General features: G+C 40.5%; 1 protein-coding gene across 1 annotated transcript in view; it reads left to right on the top strand.

The window, feature by feature from the left end:
• The window catches only part of LOC135113771 (protein ELYS-like), a 66,601-nt gene that overhangs the window by 9,263 nt on the left and 38,511 nt on the right, over nucleotides 1-18,827 (top strand). Inside the window, 18 exon segments of the mRNA XM_064029357.1 lie at nucleotides 38-334; nucleotides 891-1,009; nucleotides 1,215-1,422; nucleotides 2,002-2,198; nucleotides 3,014-3,194; nucleotides 3,410-3,556; nucleotides 6,516-6,690; nucleotides 8,142-8,420; nucleotides 11,049-11,091; nucleotides 11,093-11,161; nucleotides 11,627-11,719; nucleotides 12,615-12,798; nucleotides 13,082-13,226; nucleotides 13,496-13,622; nucleotides 13,845-14,101; nucleotides 15,772-15,978; nucleotides 16,604-16,733; nucleotides 17,184-17,280. Of these exon segments, the coding sequence (XP_063885427.1) occupies nucleotides 38-334; nucleotides 891-1,009; nucleotides 1,215-1,422; nucleotides 2,002-2,198; nucleotides 3,014-3,194; nucleotides 3,410-3,556; nucleotides 6,516-6,690; nucleotides 8,142-8,420; nucleotides 11,049-11,091; nucleotides 11,093-11,161; nucleotides 11,627-11,719; nucleotides 12,615-12,798; nucleotides 13,082-13,226; nucleotides 13,496-13,622; nucleotides 13,845-14,101; nucleotides 15,772-15,978; nucleotides 16,604-16,733; nucleotides 17,184-17,280 (2,955 nt within the window).

Raw genomic sequence — 18,827 nt, 5'->3', positions numbered from 1 at the left:
AGACATAAAACATTATAAATAATGTTTTATCCTTTAGCAGGAGGCAGGGAGAAGAGCAAGACAGGGCAAGGGTCACATGCTCTTTGCACCATGTATGCTATGAACTATGACAGCAAGGTGTGGATTGAGGGCCATGGTCTGTGGTACCAGGGTCTGGCCTCCATCTCGCCCAGATTTGAATTTGACATCCTGGGAGGGCTTGGCCTCAGAGGGCAGCCTGTGGGACCCAGCCGGGTATTTTCAGCCCTTACAGTGCAGCTGTCCTCTCCTCCCACTGCTAGTGGTTCTGGCGGTCCATCCTCTGTGGGTGCCCTCACTGCCTCTGATGAGGACTGTAAGTGTGCTGGTTACTAATGATGATTGCACTTCATGCAATTTATTTATCTTGTCTTGACTTGACATTACATTATGAGTTCACCTTGTAGAGCCTCTGTGATGGATTCATATGAACTGAATTTGATTAACTGTTTTTTTATCAAATGGAGAAATTGGGAAGGTCCTATTATCATGTAGCAGGGCTACACCTGTTCTACTGTGGCACTGATATAATGAGACTCATAGTTATTATGCTTGCACGTCAGATCCCATGCGTAAGAGTGGTTGTTGGGCGGTCTATTCTATTCATCTTTATAGATTCAGGAACCAAGGATGGTTTTTAATTTAGACCTAGATAGTGTGTGTGTGTGTGTGTGTGTAATGGGGAGGGGATAGTGGGTATGGGTGGCAGTGCATACTGCATGTGTGTGTGGATGTTTTTTTTATCAATTTGATTTATTTTTTCCATTTAGCTGATTGTGTAATTTATTTTATATATATGTTATTTGATTGATTAATTTATTTATCTTATGTGTAATTTCCTTTCCAACTGGACTGACTGTGTTATCTTTCAGCTGGGTCTGTGCTAGAGCAGAGTCTTTGTCTGTTTGGCTGGGTTGGTGGAGTGAAAGACAAAGGCTTTATCTCCCTCAACCACTACTTAGCTGTGTTTGATATCAACCAATGGTACCAGGTGAGGATTTGCACTTGTTTTTGTAATTCTTGGTGACATGTATGAGACTTGCAGAGAAGGAGGATTGTTATGTGAGTTTGCTCATACACACACACACACACAAACTAAGTGAAAAACTAGATGGATGTAGATATAGAGACAGGACTGCATAAATGTGTGTACTACACAGCCACCATTACTAGCCTGCCCTTCCAAATTCCCATAGGCCCACATGCCATCTTCACTTAAGCTGGAGGAGAGCCACCTGTGTCCCTACATGAGCTTCCATCTTCTGGATCGTGTGCCGGGGATCACTGCTGATGGAACATTGAGTGAGGTGGTGATGGGTGCCATACCCAAGCCTGCCTCCTGGGCCCAGCACATCTCACACACCTGCAATGACAGTGACTGGTTTCCTGCTGCTCTGTCCTATGGTGAGTGGCAGGGGTGACAGAAGGTGAAATGGAAGTTGTAGGATTGAGTGAGCAGAAGGATTGTGTGTTCATAGGATGCTGTGTGCTATGGAAAGTGGATGTCAAAAGGAGGAGGGTGGTGTCCAAAGAGGGTCATCTTTTTGTTTGTAGCTTTTGTCGTGAAGTAGCTTGATATTTTGATATGTTATTGCTTTTACTTTTTACTTTAAGTGGATGACATTTATGCAGATCCTCCAGTGTTTCATATTTGATTGTCAGGGCTGGTTATAGATAATAGCAAAATAAACAAGTGCCTAATGTGCCCAGTGTCTGTAAGGGCCCTCAAATACATTGACATTACTACTTATGATGACTTCACACAATTATTGTAGTGTTTCTACATTGTTGCTTGAAAGTAGTTAATTTTTACCCAAAAATGATATCACATACATTTTAGTAATGGATTTACTTTAATTCACTTCATTATATAACCCTTCATGTTCACTGTCATATGCACCTTACTCAATACTAACATATTCCCTGCATGACTACCATCCTCTTATTCTGGTCATGAACCTTATGCCATGCCCTCTTCCCCAGATGCTCTTGTTTTAACCAGTGACAGTCTAGTTGAGTATCGGTGCCAGAGTGCGCAACAAGCAGCTTTGGCCTTGCTCACCTCCTGTGGTCCTGCTGCTATTGTCAACCCAGAAGAGGCCCATGCTGTCTGTGTGTTTGCAGGTCTCATCCCCTCTGACCCACACCATCATGTTTCGTCCTCATCGACATCCCCCATGGTGAGTTGCACTTCCCAGTGTGTTAAGTTATAGAAGTTGAGTTCAGTTTGCTCTACATGGGAAAAAGAATTAAGGTTTTCAAAAGAAGCTATCAATTTTGTCCTCAAGGGCAGCACCATTCTTGTCTTAAGTAGAATCTGAGCAGTAAGATGTTACCTTGCTTGATCTTGTATCTTATTTTTAGGAATTCTTAAGATGAAATAATTTAGAAAATGCTTTTTTGTAAGAGCAGTACTAGGGAAGTTGCCCCTTAATAAAAGTAAGGATATGGTATGAAGCTTTGGATGATAATACTTAAATGGATAAAGGCATGTGAAATGAAGGCAGACTGTTGTTTATATAAAGGGAGAGGAATGTGATATGCCAGAACAAAATGTAAGTGAATATATATGTAGGGATTGTTGTTATGGCCACCTACTTGAGGTAGTAGAGTGAATGGGTAGTAGAATTTTCTCTATATTTTCAATGAATACAGTAGAAGAGTAAGAGAAGGAAGGAGTAAATAAAGAATTATGCAACTGATTATGATTATGATTGAATAATGAAAAATTTAGCATTTAGTTGCCAACCTGTTATGTATCATCATACCATTCCATCTTTTTGCCTGCTTGTGATCACACTTGTCATTGGATGATGGCTGATGTTACTGAATAATCATCTTACTCTCAGTACCTACCTTCTTAACCAGCTAACCATCCATTGTATAACTGTTTAGTAATTGTTCTTAGCACTTGTTAACCTGATCAGTCAAGCTTTAGTCATGCATATCCATTGTTGACTTTGTTCACTTATATAATCATCTTTGTCACTACTAGATGTTAGAGCGAGAAGCACTACTCAATGTGGCACTGGACCAGCAGCTTGTCTCCCTCTTGGTTAAGTGTGTAACCGAGTTTTCTGAAGGCCGCTTCACCAACTTGGGCTGCTCACTCCCCTCCCTCCTCGACTGGGCTTGGGGAAGAGTGACTGAGATCAAGACATCCAATGACAACCTTTGTGAGTTTGACCTTAATATTACCATTTGTTTTATGCTCCTAGTGGTCATTCTCGCTTTAGTACTGGTCTTGATTCATATTTTGACAAAGAGGTGCCCATTCCCTGCCCATGAGTACTGAGTGAAAAATAATGTTTCATTGACCTTATCAAGGGTATACAACATTAGAATTTTGTTTATTTGTTTGGTTATTCTTTCCCTTTTCTGTCCTCTGCAGGTCTAGTACTCTTTGATCCAGACTGTGGTGTGGTGAGTTCAGAAAACATTGCTTTGCTGCATCAGAACCTCACCAACCTCATCACTCTTGCCACTATTATCACCACTATTCGGGACTATGCCCATTCCAACCTTATCACTCTGCAAGGTGAGTTGTGACTCGGATGAAAAGCTTATTTAATATTATTGACACTAACAGTTGTTATTTACCTTATTTCAGGACTCCTCCTGTGTTCAGTATGATCAATGAGATTGTCATGTTGATGATATACAGCTAAATAATCCATCTGTACAGCTATAGCTACAGTTGAGAATCCCTTATCTAAAATTCCTGGGACCATTAGTGTTGAGGATTTTTTTATTTTTACAGTGTTGTGGATTTTAAATATTTTTATTTGGATCTATAAAAGGGTACAGCTTGGGGATGGGACCCAAGTCTAAACACAATATTCATTTACATTACATAATATAGCTTATACATATATCCTGAATGTAGTTTTATATAAATTCTTGATAATTGTTATACATAATACCATCTGAAAGATAAGATGTCAGTTTCCACCTATAATGTGTTTTTGATTAAAAGGTTACAGTACATGGATCCACCCATACTAAATTGTTAAACAGGGTGTAGTCAAAAGCCATTCATCTCATTGGCTTCCTCATCCTAACAAATGGTCTTCAGTCTTTCACTTGGCTGCTATTTTCTACTGCTATTATCATGACTCCTTGCTAACTGCATAATGCTAGTTATGTTACATTCATACATGGATTGAAATTTAGATCTCACATAAAATAATATTTTATACTTACTGGGAAAAAAATAATGATCACTACTTACAAATTTTAAGATAAATGCAGTCCCCAGTCAGGTCTGAGAAACATGAGAAGTGGTTGAGGGACATGGAAGCAGGTACTCTAGGGATGAAGAAGCACTATGCTGGATGGCTTTTTTAAATGCTTGCAGTGTCATCTGCCTCATTAACAAGGATGTTTGTCATAACAGTCTCTCTTTGATTTTACACACTGGCATGATTTCTTGTTCAGTTATGAATGCACACTGTTTTAGTCTTTCAGTAGGTCTGTTACATATTTTCACCATGTTATCTATGGACACTGTTTCCAGTGTCATCTTCATTGTCATTATTCTCACCAGGATCACCTGTTAAAGTCTTCTATGATATTTTCTTCCTCCAGCTTACTGATCGACTCTGATGGTATACTTCTTGCATATGTAAAGAGGTCTGACATCATCTTTTTCTCATTTGACATGAGGAATCCTTCAAACTCATCACTTTGTGCATCATCATCACTGAACATGGTCAGAGACCAGGGGTTGTGCTAGGCATGCACAAGGGTGTCTTTACTCATGTGATTCCATGCACCAGCAGCTTCATTTACAGCATCCACATTAAACTCATTCTGGAAACCTCCCACACCCATGCTTCTATTTACTGCTACTATCAAGGAGTAATAAAATCTTGAACTTGGCATCTAGTCTGGCTTGTCTGCAGTGGACACAAGCTGGTATAAAATGTGTGTGAAATCAAGATGTCTCTGGTTTTTCATGCCATTTTGTTAGTATAACATTGGACTGGTAAATTATTCACACCTTTAAAACTGCGAGGATGCAGGCTTTTGCATATCAAAGCAAGTTTACACTTATGCATGCTTGCTGCATTAGTACATCCCAGCACAGTTAATCAGTCCTGGGCATCCTTAACTCATGTATGAGCTCTCTTGTTAGCTGTAGTGAGTTTTCTGGGGCAATAATACCAGAACAGCAATGTCTCGTCAGCATTATAGATTTGGTGTGCTGTTAGATTTTCATCAGCATTGATCTTGCCAAATTCATCAATGAATTTCTCTGCTGCTTCATGATCAGCAGATGCTTTATCACCACAAATCTGTAAACATGTAGTGGCATGCCTTTTCATAAATTTTTTGTAACCAGCCTGCTGAATATTCACAGCTGCCTTCAATATTCAGTTTGTCATGATCAATTTTTGCTTGTTTCATGATCAGCATTCCATTAAGTGGGACGTGTTCACTGTTGCTGATGAATCCACTCCATCAATACACAATTGAGGTCTTAATTTTTTTGCTCTATGCAATGTTTTTTATTTTTCATTAACTTTTGTTCATCACCTTCATAATATTTTTATAGTTTATCATGCTGTTTCTTCAGGTCATAGATAGTGGTTGTTCCAACATCAAACTCCTCAGTCATACACTTCACACTTACACCATTCCCAAGTTTCTCCAGCAAATTGACTTTTGATGTTAAAGATAAACATAAATGTTTTCTCTTCTTTTCACTGTTACCCATAGGGGTATTATCTTCAGGCTTTTTTAACATTTTCAACAATATCTTCATACCACAGAGCATACAACACATGGTAATCACAACAAGTAACGAATGAAATTGTTACTGTGCTGACAGCTGACAACAGATTAATGCCAGTTCACCTGAGCTGGGGAAGCCCCACCTGGGGTAGGTGAGGTTTAGACCAAGAGATAAGACAGGTCAACTTATCCCTGCTTAAATGCTCATTCAAGTCTCAGAGTGCATGATCAGAAATGCAGGGTGGAGGGGTCGAAATCTTGGCAACACCAAGATTTATATATTTAAATATGTAGATCTTGGGTGATACATACTATTCTCTCGCTAAAGGCTAAGACCTCTCAGTGTTCACTATCCTGTGACATCAGCAGCACCGTGTTCTAAATTCCTTAGGGGAGCCTGGCATGAAGACTTACCTAGTCTCTTGGTAATGTCACATCTCACAGCACTTTGCGGAATTTTACATTTGTGATGTGTCATGTCACCGTTCAGAAAACTTCTGGATTTAGAATTCTGGGTAAAAGATTCTCAACTGTAACACTTGTTCCTAAGTACTTTGCAGATGACATGAAATGTGTGTTGATAGATAGATAGATAGATAGATGGTTCTAAATAATGACATTTGTGATTTCTTAATGCTGCTTCCTGATTATATTATTGTGATATAACTAAGATTTTCTTAGTCAAAAGAAAACCTATGAAAACATTCAGCTGTCCCTGTTTTACATTAAGGTTGCTTTAAGTTGTAATGTCTGCTTTCAAGGTGCAAATGAACTTGAGGGCCGAGTGAGGGTGGTGCGACTGATGGTGCTACATCTGGAGGCAGTGCTTTGGTTTTACCATTGTGGCTTGCTCTCACCCACCTCAATTGAAGATCCAGGGGATGAGTGCTGTGTCCCTTTCCCAGCAGAGCTGCTGTCTCGGATATACAGGAACAGGTGAGTTGATTCAAGTTATGGCAGTATAACAATGAAATTATATAGAGGCTTTACATAGATGGGTGATTCCATGGATTTCCTCTCCTGTTGCCTGTTTCAGTGGTGCAGTGCCAATTTTGCTTTGCAGTGGCACATGCTGCTCAGGGAGCACATTTTACTTAAGGTCTCCCAGCAAGCATAAATATTGGGCTGGGACAAATTGACTTACTGGCATTTCAAGTGTATATTTCCTCCTCACTCATGCCCATAGCATGTTGGGAATCCCACATAAGATTTACCAGACAAAGCATCACACACTCATACACACATTAGTCACAGTGATGGTACATATTGATATAATATTTTACATATTCACATTATAAGAAATAGAGAATGACAATAAAATACACCATTAAATGAATTTTTAAGCAAAGTTTACTGAATAAATAAGGTGGATGCTGGAGATGCATTGGTAACGAGCCTGCAGTGCCACTACCACCTTCCTCCTCCTCCACAACCAAATGCTCTGTAGCCACCTTCAGCAGCAACTTTCATATTGCACCAATTTATAGTTATAATCATCAACCCCATTAGAGTCCCTTTTGAACTTTCTACTCAGTCCTACAGTACATTGTCACTACATTCCTTCCTACCAGCCACAGATGCCATGAGGGTTAGGGATAATAAAGAAGCCGGAAATAAAAGGTCAGTCTTGATTTCTTGTAGGTACAGTGTTAGACAAGAACAAGGAAGTTAAAATAACTATCAAGGCAGTGGGGTGGTAGCTGCTGGCTAGATGATCAAGAAGCACAATGCATCATTCCTGACCATAGTCATGATAGATAACAAGTTTTGCATCTTTTCATGTGGTATGAAACTCAGGACTGTTTCTAATCTTTTATGTGGATGAAATGGCTTGTTAAAAAAACTAGTCATGAGGCTTCATTGTATTAGGTTGCAAGTGATATCTTGTAGTTGAAGAAACATTGCTTATTTTTATGAAATGTGGCATAGTTATTGATAAACAGGATGATGGGCATGTGGTGCGTTGTTGATATTCTAAGAAAGTATTATGGATGAGATTCAGTCTTACTACCTTATTTTTGGTTTCCTTTTCAACATTGACATTTTTTCTTATGATGATATGGAAATTATAAAATTCTAAGGACTTTTTTGTATTTTAGTAGAAATTAAGGTGGCTGGATTGCTAGATTTTGTTGTAGGTCTTCAATAGGGCATCAGTTATGAATATCATAGGGAAAATGATACCTACTTAAATGTATTAAAGCATTCTTACTACTAAGTTTGAGGTCTTGAGGTAGTCCACTCAAGACATGCTGTAGTTGTAGTTGTTGATGGATTTTAGGAAGATAGACAGACCTATTTATTGAGGCAGTCTCTTCAGTGTAGCCTAGAACATAGGTAATTGCCATCAGCAAGAGAAGAGATTAATATTTCCTCTTTAATTATAGACGCACTGAGATCCGCAATCTGAGTGCATCCCTGACTGGCAACGAGGTGCTCATGATTGATGGGCTTTTGGAAGAGGCTGCTGAGGTCTCGGGGGGCAGCATGGGCCAGGCCTGGGAGGAAGAGGGTGGCACCAATAGCAGTAAGAGTGCTGGAGTTTACCCTCCTCCAAGTCTCCATGGTCTCCTCAATATGTTTCTCCTGCCTTATGTCCCCACCACCACCAAACACCGCATTGTGCAGTACCTCTTCCTGGACCTGGCCTCCCTGCTCTCTGATGGGTAAGTCTGTTTTGCTCTCTCTCTCTCTCTCTCTCTCTCTCTCTCTCTCTCTCTCTCTCTCTCTCTCTCTCTCTCTCTCTCTCTCTCTCTCTCTCTCTCTCTCTCTCTCTCTCTCTCTCTCTCTCTCTCTCTCTCAGGATTTTTGGTTTTTATTATTTCTTAGACTGCTGTTTATATATCACATCCACAGGGCTCCTTTTCTGAGACCCATATGAATTTTCATATGGGATATTTTCATATGAAATTTTCATAATAGTCACTTTAATTTATTTGAATGTAATAAAGCTTAAGAATTATTTATTATTATTTTTTTTTCATTTATTTCTTTCTGTTTAATGATAAAACCCAAACAATCATATCATGATTGTTTGGGTTTTCTTATTTATGCAGCCTCCTCTTAATCCTTAATTAAGTTAAATTCATGATTATGAATGGTTCTATTTTATTTATGTCAACATTTTTCTGAAATATTTCATGGAGAGTGTGAGATTTGAAGAAAACCCAGGTCTGTGGGTTTCATGAAGTGTGTGAGAGACCTGAAGAAAATTCATGTCTGTATATTTCATGGAGTGTGTGAGAGACTTCCCTCAAGAATTTGATATTACCACAATGAAAGAGGTGTCTTAATTATTTCTGTTAATTTTTTTTTTTCAATTTCTTTTTGTGCTTCCATTTTGGATGCCACCTGCCATTTGTAGTAAAAGGCAAGTTTGTATGGAAATATTGTGTTCAAATAATTGTGATAAAGGAATATAGACTACATATTTCTGTGTCCCCTACATATTAGAAAGAGTAACTGACAGGGAACAGAAGGTTGGAAATCTTTACTTCAGCAAGTTCATGTACTGAAAACAAAGAAAATTTGATGATTCTCTCTCTCTCTCTCTCTCTCTCTCTCTCTCTCTCTCTCTCTCTCTCTCTCTCTCTCTCTCTCTCTCTCTCTCTCTCTCTCTCTCTCTCTCTCTCTCTCTCTCTCTCTTTAATCTCATCTTGTACAGTCGGCGCCTCTCGACGTGATCGCGAGCAAAACAATGTGCGTAAAATTACTTCTGTTCCTGAAAATGGCCAAACTACAAGACATGAGAAATTGATACTTGTTATGAATACATATTAACCTCCTATTTACTGATGGGGTAGCCTTTCCGTTTTCGTACCTCCATCAAGCGACTGGGGAGAGAGTCTGCCAGCTTCTCCACAGTTTCTTGTGACACACTGCTCCACGCCCGACGAAGTGCACATTCTAATTTGGGCAATGTTGATGTGTCCTCGTTTCTCAGCTTGCACTTCACGATGCCCCACAGATTTTCGATGGGTGACATGTCCGGGCTGTTAGCTGGCCAGTCTGGAATGCATTCCACTTGGCTTGAAACAAGCCATTCTTTGACGATGTGCGCGGTGTGGCACGGAGCGCCGTCCTGCTGCAGCACCTCACCACCAGTCGCTGCGAAACAGTCAGCCAGACGACTGTCTAACAAGCTGAGATACACATCTTTGGTGACTGACTGACCCTTAGGGAAGATGTGTAAGTCAGCCACGCCCCCGTAAGAGAACGCACCCCACGCCATGAGGGAGGGAGGGTGCTTCACAGACTTGGCGGTGAACTTGGGATCGTGCGGGTCAGAGCCTTTCCGGCGCCACACCTTCTTCCCTTTCGTGTCACTGACCCTGAACGTGGCTTCATCAGTCCACAAGACACGCCTCCACTCATCTAAAGTCCATGAACTGTATTTCTGAACGAAAGCCAGCCTCTTTTTCCGATGCACCTCGGAAACAAAAGGCTTGTTACGAGCGCGCATTTTTCGATAGTTTAGCTTGGTTTGGATATTCTTCTGGATGGTACGCACACTAACATCCTGGAGGAGCATGGGATTCTGTTCCTTAAGCTGTCTTGCTGTGAGGTGAGGGTTTTGGTCTAGCTGACGCTTGATGTGGGCCAGAGTCCTGCCACTAATCTTTGGGCGCCACCCACCACCATGTAAGTGGTGAGGAATCTCACGCTCTCCCGAGGACTTAAATTTAACAATGAGGCGGCGCACTGTCACTGGCTTCACACCGGTCTGATGACTTATTTCCTTGGTGCTGAGGCCTAATTTATAGCACTCGATCACTCGCACAATATTATCCTCACTTGTGTAAGCTTTTGACATGACGGGAAATATTACGAGCCTGTTTAATAATCCTTGCAGTAGGTCGCGGAGGCAGTACGGGTGGTGGCACGTGCGAGAAGAAACACGACCACTCAAGACAAACGTAATCAACACTGACAGCTGTTGTCATTTAAATTAACGGCCAAGAATTCGAAATGTTGCCATATAGTCATTTTTCCCCGGGCGGTCTCCCGCGCTGGGTAATATGCAAAAATAATAGTCACGCAAGATTGTCCCGCGCTGCTCACCGCGATCACGTCGAGAGGCGCCGACTGTACTAAAAAGAAAGTGTAGATTTATACTACAATTAATGCACCAAAGTTATTGACCAAAACACTGAATATACTGCATGTAAGGTAGAGATTCTTGATTTTTGTACAAAGCTATTTTTATTTATTTATTTTATACTAGTGTTTGGGATGCTGTTCTTAACCTACTTTCCTGCCTGGTATGTAATGTATGTTTCCTCTCACACCAACAGGTATGTCAGGGTTGTAGAGGAGCTGGTCAAGTATCCCTCAAGTTTTTTCCCTCTCTCCCTCCCTCATCAAGCTTACACAGGCCTTTTGGCTCCTGGACCATAAGGACTTTCAGGTGTGTGTGTAGTTATATTTTTGTAATATTAGTGTGTTGTCATATAGTCTCTTTTTTTTTTCAAGGGTCAAATGGTGTGAATGTGAAGGTTGTGTACCTTGGCTTGGTTATCCCTCTTTTTGGGGGAGACAGCCTTGATAAATGTATATATGCATTTTAGGATTTGAGCTAAGCCTGTATTGCTGTCTCCATATTTGCTCTCATCTAGCTTATTTCAAAATTTGGATGTTTATATACTTAGTTGTATATAATATTGTCAGGCCACTGAACTAAGTGAGCATTTCGGGTAGAATGTCAAAAACTGCTGACCTGACCCTAGTCCAAGAATTACCATAATGTATTGAAAACCTGTCCTTAGTTGTATATTTATTTTTAATCAAAATTTATTATGCCTTTTCTGCATAATGTGATGGATGATAGCCATCTAGTTGCTTTGAGCTGACTTATCTGTGTTCTGCCATACAGGAAGGATTAAATGTGCTGTTGGATCCCCTCGTGAACCCGTGTGACCTCACCCCCTGGCAGCACCGCCGCATCATGAAGGCGTTCCTCTACCAGGTGAATTGTGCCATGTGACCCTATTGTTGTGGTGCCAGAAATCAAGCATTTTATACTGGATGAGACATTAATGCTTGTCAAGTGGGATGAGTGATGGAGGGGCTCTTTTTTCTTTAAGGGCTTGTGGTTTGCTTCCTCCTGGCACCTTTGAGGTGATAATGCAAATTTGTGATTCTTGTCATCATCTTACCAAGGTGTTTCTCTGCTAAGTGTAGGCATCAGAAGGAAGCTCTGGTGATACAAAGGTTCAGCTGGTTCTTTACCTTTGCATTAGATGATGTACCAGAGGGAGTAAAATTTTAGGGTAAGTGTACTATAATAAATGCCAAAGAATTCTTGAAGTCAATCAGAACTATAAAATGATTGTGAACAGGTCCTCCTTTTACAAAAAGAAAAGAAAACACTTATTTTCTTTATTCACTGTGCAAGCCAAATACTGCCATAAATGTAGCAACTGTGTGGTAAAGTTTAGCACCTCATTTGTTTCCTTTTCCACCTAGACCACTAGCAAGAATCTCTCTCTCTCTCTCTCTCTCTCTCTCTCTCTCTCTCTCTCTCTCTCTCTCTCTCTCTCTCTCTCTCTCTCTCTCTCTCTCTCTCTCTCTCTCTCTCTCTCTCTCTCGCTCTCTCGCACACACACAACTTGCTATCTCCCAGATAAGTGTGGTAGAACATCCATGAAAAGAATACAGGACTACTGTGCAGTGCAAAAGAAATTCACAGTATGTTAGTCCTTGGCAGCTTCATCCCTCCAGTTGTGTTCTTCCTGATTAGTCCATCCAAGAGACTCAACTAGACTGTAAATTACAGGAAATAGCAATTGACTTAGCAACTCTTCATCACATCCTTCCTTTCACTTTCCTGTTCCCCCTCTTATTGATCCCACCATCATCAGGGTGAACATGGACGAGCATTGACTTATGCCAAGATGCGGCAACCCCCCAAAGTTGACCTGGATGACATTCGGTTGCACCTGACACTGCTGCTGGCCAATAAACTGGTGCGGGAAGCCTTCCACTACCAGCGAGCTCATCGTACCACAGCCAACACTGAGGACCTGCTGCAGCATTTCTTTACAGGTATTTGTTAGAGGGCGTTCGTGTGTGGTGCTGCCTCTCTTTTAAGCTCAGCTTTTCATTCACTGTTTGAAGGAATGTAACTGTTGGCTTGATTTCATCTGAAAATACTGCACTTGCCACCTGCTTTTGTTGATTTTTTTCTCCATAGTGAAGATTTTATAATATGGCATGTTTTGTAACCAGCCAGTCACATAGGTTATCTCATCCCATATACCTAATATTGAAAAGAGTTGTTAGTAGAGTTGTCTTCAAACTCATTGTGATGTTCTCTGGGTCTTGGCAGGATGTGAACAGCAAGGGCGGCTGGAAAGTGTTATCCACCTGCCACTGTCATCCTTGGAGGAGGCTGCATTGGTGACTTACCTGCGCACTTCCACCAGTACCTCTGCCCATGACTACCTCCTTGTTTACTATCTACAGCGGGCCAGGTGAGGAGAACAGGGAGAGAGTGATGTTATCAGAAAGGGAGGGAGGGAAACCATTAGAGAATGGATGAGCTAGAGAAGATTTTTAAGAAGAAAGTGAGGAAAAGATATTTGAGCATAAAGAAGGGAAAGGAAGTTATGTATATATGAAAAAAGAGAAAAGTGTCTTTGGCTGGGAGAAAAGATGGATTACACACACATGCATAGAAAAATAAAGAGCACATACACACACAAGGGTGATGGAGTCTTCCTTTAATAGAATGGAGTTTCAGATTTGATGATGCAGCCCTCCTGCAGGACAGCCTTCGTGGAGGCCTGGGCACTGCAAGGCGGCGGCACAGCACTCGCTCTGCCCTTGTGCATGGCTACCTCACCCACCTTCCTGATGTGGCCAGCAGGGTAAGGTCATGGGCATCTCATGGTAGTTTCCAAGAGCATATAAGGTTTCAGTGGTTGAGCAAAATTTAGTTTTATTGGGAGTTTTCACTCTAGTGAGGCATGCTGTCATTGCTGGTGTCTGATAGTTATAACCCTCGCAGCCGTATGGCAGTAAAAATCATGTTTAATCAGGAAGATTACTCTGTACCTTCCATTCTTTTCTTACTAAAATCTTTACCATAGCTGTCGTCTGCTGTCAAGAGGCATGCCCCTGAACCCATCATGTACAAGAAGCCACCACCCCTCTCAGCCCACATCCGCCAGTCATCAGCTAACATAAGGTCCCGTGCCAGTGCCCTGGAGGACCAGCTTGGCTCTCCGCCCATTTGTGTTGAGCCCTACACTCCCTTCAGGAATGCAGCACAGAGGCGGCGAGCATATGAGAAGGGAGACTTGGATGACTATGACATTCTGGTCACACCAAGACGGAAAGAATCAAGGTAAGGCCTTTTCATTGTGAGCTATTGCTTTATTTATTCATTTATTTATTTCTCAGCAGACTTAGAATGATCTATAAACTTCAGACATTGGGTATGAGTGTAAAGAGAGGGTTATATGAAGGAATAGTGGTGCCCACTGTGCTGTATGGTGCTGAAGCATGGAACAAATGTTACGGAAATGTGGTGTTTGAGGAGTATGTGGGAAGTAATAGAATAAGAAAGGAGGTAAAAAGAACTGGTGTTCTGAGAGAGTTGGCTGGATGGCATATCAGTGTGTGCCAAGATGGTTTGATCATGTGGAGAGAATAGAGGTCAGTAAACTAGTAAAGAGAGTGACTGTATGTGAACTGCAAAGACGGAGTGACTGTGCAGCAAGCAGGAGTGATTGGGAATGATATAGGTGAATAAAGAATAAAAGGGGTTAATGCATGAAGGTGATGCACTCTTGTTGATCCCTGGGAGGTAGTGTGGGTGGACATGGTAGAGCCCATTGGTGGATGGATCCAGTAAGAGCGCTTAATAGGAAGTACCCTGCATCTGCTGTGGTCTCATTATTGATTTAGGTGTGAAATAGGGAGCAATCGCACTCTTAAGGGGCAGGGGTAAACCACTGTATGCTGTCAGACCTTGCTGTGAATGTGTGTGGCCAGCTGTGCTATGCCTGAACTCTTAAGGTGTAGTACAGTGGGTTGTGAAACTTCATTTTTTATCTTTTATTTATTATTATACAGCACTTCAGTTCAGCATAAGGAACACCATCTTTCCAAGCAATAAAAAAGTGAAAAACTCAGTGAGAATAAGAAATTATTTTGGAAAAAAGTAAAGAGAGAGGGAGGGGATGAAGGAGTGAGAGAATGTGAGGATGAAAAGAGATGATGGAGTTCATGTATGTAGCAAGGAGGTGGAAGGTATTTTGAAAAGGCATTTTGACAGTTTAATGGATATACACAAGGGGAAGCAATAACATTTAGCATGGGTATGGCAGTTATTATTATTATTATTGTTATTGAAGGAATTAATCTAATAGTTACAGGGAATATGTTTACTTATTGTGCCAGGAAAGGGAAGAGTAGTGCACTCTTTACATTATGAAATTTACAGTTTAGTTAATGATTCTTATACAGAAGTCCTCTCATTGTTATAAGGATATTAATTTCATCCACTGCTAATGCCTTTACTCTATCCCCTGTAACAAACATATCTTACAAGTAACAAACTTTAGATATGCTTTTCTTTCAGTTTTCAACTTTGAGTTAGACCAGTGGTTCTCAAACTTTGTTGCTTTTTGGCATACTAGATATACATCTTGGGCTGACAGTGCACTAAAACTGTAATCAGTGTAGTGCAGGTGTAGATAAAGGAACAATTTCAAGAACACATACCTATCTGGAAAAATTAGGCAGCTCACTTTGATGATAGTCATGGTGCACAGTTTACAAATCACTGAGTTAGGCAGATTATACCTCTCTCTCTCTCTCTCTCTCTCTCTCTCTCTCTCTCTCTCTCTCTCTCTCTCTCTCTCTCTCTCTCTCTCTCTCTCTCTCTCTCTCTCTCTCTCTCTCTCTCTCTCTCTCTCTGTGGCATTGACATTCCTTTGTTTCCATTTTTTGCACATGATACTCTTATTACCAAAAGTAATCAGTTTATGAATGTATCTCTTCTTGTTTCAGCAGAGATGCCTCCCATGTAGTATTCCCATCTATGGAAACCTCACCAACTCTCTTGTTGGAAGGAGAGACATCGGGACTATATAGTTTAGGCCCAGGCCGGCGGAGTCACCTTGGTGAATCCACACATATTGGAGATGGTCTAATCAAGGTCATGGAATCTGCACTGCGACGTAGCAGCATGCAGAGCGCTGCCACACCCAGAAAGAGGTTAGATTTCACCATGAGATTTGGAAAAATGAGAGAATGTGCATTCATTTCTTTTTGCATGAGTGCATACTTAGTAACTTTTTGTGTGCCTCCATTGATAGTTTATTTTGCTTTGGGGTCCTATACTATCTCCAGTCTTTTGATGTCAAGTTTCTCCTTAAAATAGAGTTCATAGTAAGAGGCAGGTAACAATAGGAAAAGTGTTTATATTAAGAGTAAAAGTAAAGTAATGTGTATATGTGTATACAGGATGAGTAAGGAGTGTATGGGGATACCAAAACACCAGAACGCACAGGAAAGTTTGAAATATGGATTATTATATGTATTGAATTTGATCAACTCAAAGAAAAAAAATAAATAAAAATCACCAAAGAGTATATGAAGAGCTTTCACATGTCTTATTGATATGCAGCTCTGTACATGTCATATACTTATGTACATAGTAAACAGGAAATCTTTATGTACAGTATATATATATATCTTACATTTCATTATTTAATATTAATTATCTTTAAGTAGTTCATGTTTATTATCTTTGCCATGATTTACAATGTTCAGATTATTTGATATACAGTGGAATTTTTATTGTCTATCACCAATGACATATTTTTCTTTGTCTTTGCAGTATGACCCAGAACATATCAGCTGATATGCTGTCATTGCTGCAGACACCCAAGATCAAGCGAAAGCGAAGACCAGACACTCGACCAGGTCCAGATGACACCCTCACAGACACTCCACAATCCATCCTCAAGGTGGGCAAGACATTAGACTTTCTCTTACAATTTCTTTACATGCATCAGTGTATCTTTGATGTATTATGCTTGTCTTGATTGAAGATTATTTGAATGATGTCACTTTTTGAGAATAGGGATTAAATAGAGAGAAATTTTTAAATTGAATGGTAGAGATGGGGAGTATGTTTAGGGAAGAGAATTGTGCTTTGGAGTGTGTACATGGAAAGGCATAGGTGGAGACATTTTGTAATTTCTAGTCCTTTTCAGGGATTATCCTGATGTATAAAGAAGTAGAGGAGGCAGATGTGTGTAAGTTGAAGCACCAAGATGAGGCTGGTTAGGTAAAAAGAAGAGAGAAAGATGGAGAGAGTCAAGCCTTCATAGGTTTCTTTACCTATATGGTGATAAAAGAAGCAACAGTTTTGTTTTATGTAGCAGGATGTATTTCACCTCCCATTTTTTCAACAGGTGCGGCAGATGGTCCAGCGTCCTCTCAGCCCTGCAACTGCCAGTGATGCTTCAGTCCCTGTGTTCCCTCGCCTCTCTGCCAGGAAGGCCAAGATATGTGAGTGGCTTTCAGAAGAACAGTGTGTGTTGGCAGGAGCCTGGAATTTCTCTTTTTGAAGCAGGGTTGGAATTTTTTTTTTTTTTCCAAGCCACTGTTTTTTTGTGTTTTGTTATTTTTGGGGGATTTTATTATTTTTATGGGTTTTATTTATTTTTTGTTTATTCCTCTTATCTATATGTAAATAAGTTTAAATAAGCAATTAAAAAGTAATCTAGAATAAAACAAAAGGTTTGAAGTTTATATATATATATATATATATATATATATATATATATATATATATATATATATATATATATATATATATATATATATATATATAGGAAAGGTACCAGCAAAGAGCAGAAAAAAAAAAAATAAAAAAAAGGCCTACTAAGGTGTCAGTCCCTGAAGGGTCAAAAGCAGTTGTCAAAAGTTAAAAGACTGAAACCTCAACTCTTGAAAGAGTTCAAGTCATAGGGAGGAGATACAGAGGCAGACAAGGAGTTCCAGAGTTTACCAGAGAAAGGGATGAATGACTGAGAATACTGGTTAAATCTTGGATTAGAGAGGTGGACAGAGTAGTGGTGAGAGAAAGAAGAAAGTCTTGTGCAGCAAGGCCAAGGGAGGAGGGGAGGCATGCAATCAGCAAGATCAGAAGAGCAGTTACATTGAAAATACCAGTAGAAGATAGCAAGAGATGCAACACTGCAGCGATGAGAGAGAGGCTGAAGGCAATCAGGGAAGAGGAGTTAATGAGACGCTTTTGATTCCACCCTGTCTAAAAGAGCGATATGAGGGGCACCCCATTCCATACATGTGAAGCATACTCCATACATGGATAGATAAGTCCCCTGTACAGAGTTAGCAGCTGGGAAGGGAGGGGGGGGGGGAAGTGAGAAAAACTGGTGGGATGACTCATAACAACTAACTTAATAAAAGCTGCTTTAGCTAGAGATGAGATGTGAAGTTTCCTGTTTAGACTGACCAAGGATGTTCATTGTGGAAGAGGGGGACAGTTGAGTGCCATTGAAGAAGAGGGAATAGTTGTCTGGAAGATTGTGTTGAGTTCATAGATGGAGGAATTGAGTTTTTGAGCCATTGAACAATACTAAGTTTGCTCTGTCCCAATCAGAAATTTTAGAGAGATGAGAAGTCAGGCAGTCTGTGGCTTCCCTGCATGAATTGTGTACTCCCTGGCTGGTTGGATGTCTATATATAAGATGTGGAAAAGTGCAGGGTGGTTTCATTGGCATAGAAGTGGATAGGACAAGAAGTTTGGTTTAGATCATTGATGGATGATAGGAAGAGAGTGTGTGACAGGACAGAAACCTGAGGAACACCACTGTTTTAGGAGAACAGTGACCATCTACCACAGCAGAGAACAATCAGAAAAGAAACTTGAGATTAAGTTGCAGAGAGAAGGATAGAAGCCATAGGAGGGTAGTTTGGAAATGAAAGCTTTGTGCCAGACTTTGTTAAAAGCTTTTGATATGCCTAAACCAACAGCAAAAGTTTTGCCAAAATCCCTAAACTTAGTAAGGAAAACCAGATCCTCAGTCGAG

The sequence above is a fragment of the Scylla paramamosain genome, chromosome 2, assembly GCF_035594125.1.
Source record: "Scylla paramamosain isolate STU-SP2022 chromosome 2, ASM3559412v1, whole genome shotgun sequence".
Taxonomy (NCBI): domain Eukaryota; kingdom Metazoa; phylum Arthropoda; class Malacostraca; order Decapoda; family Portunidae; genus Scylla; species Scylla paramamosain.
The sequence above is the reverse complement of the archived record's forward strand: the minus strand, read 5'-3'. Positions and strand labels throughout refer to the sequence as shown.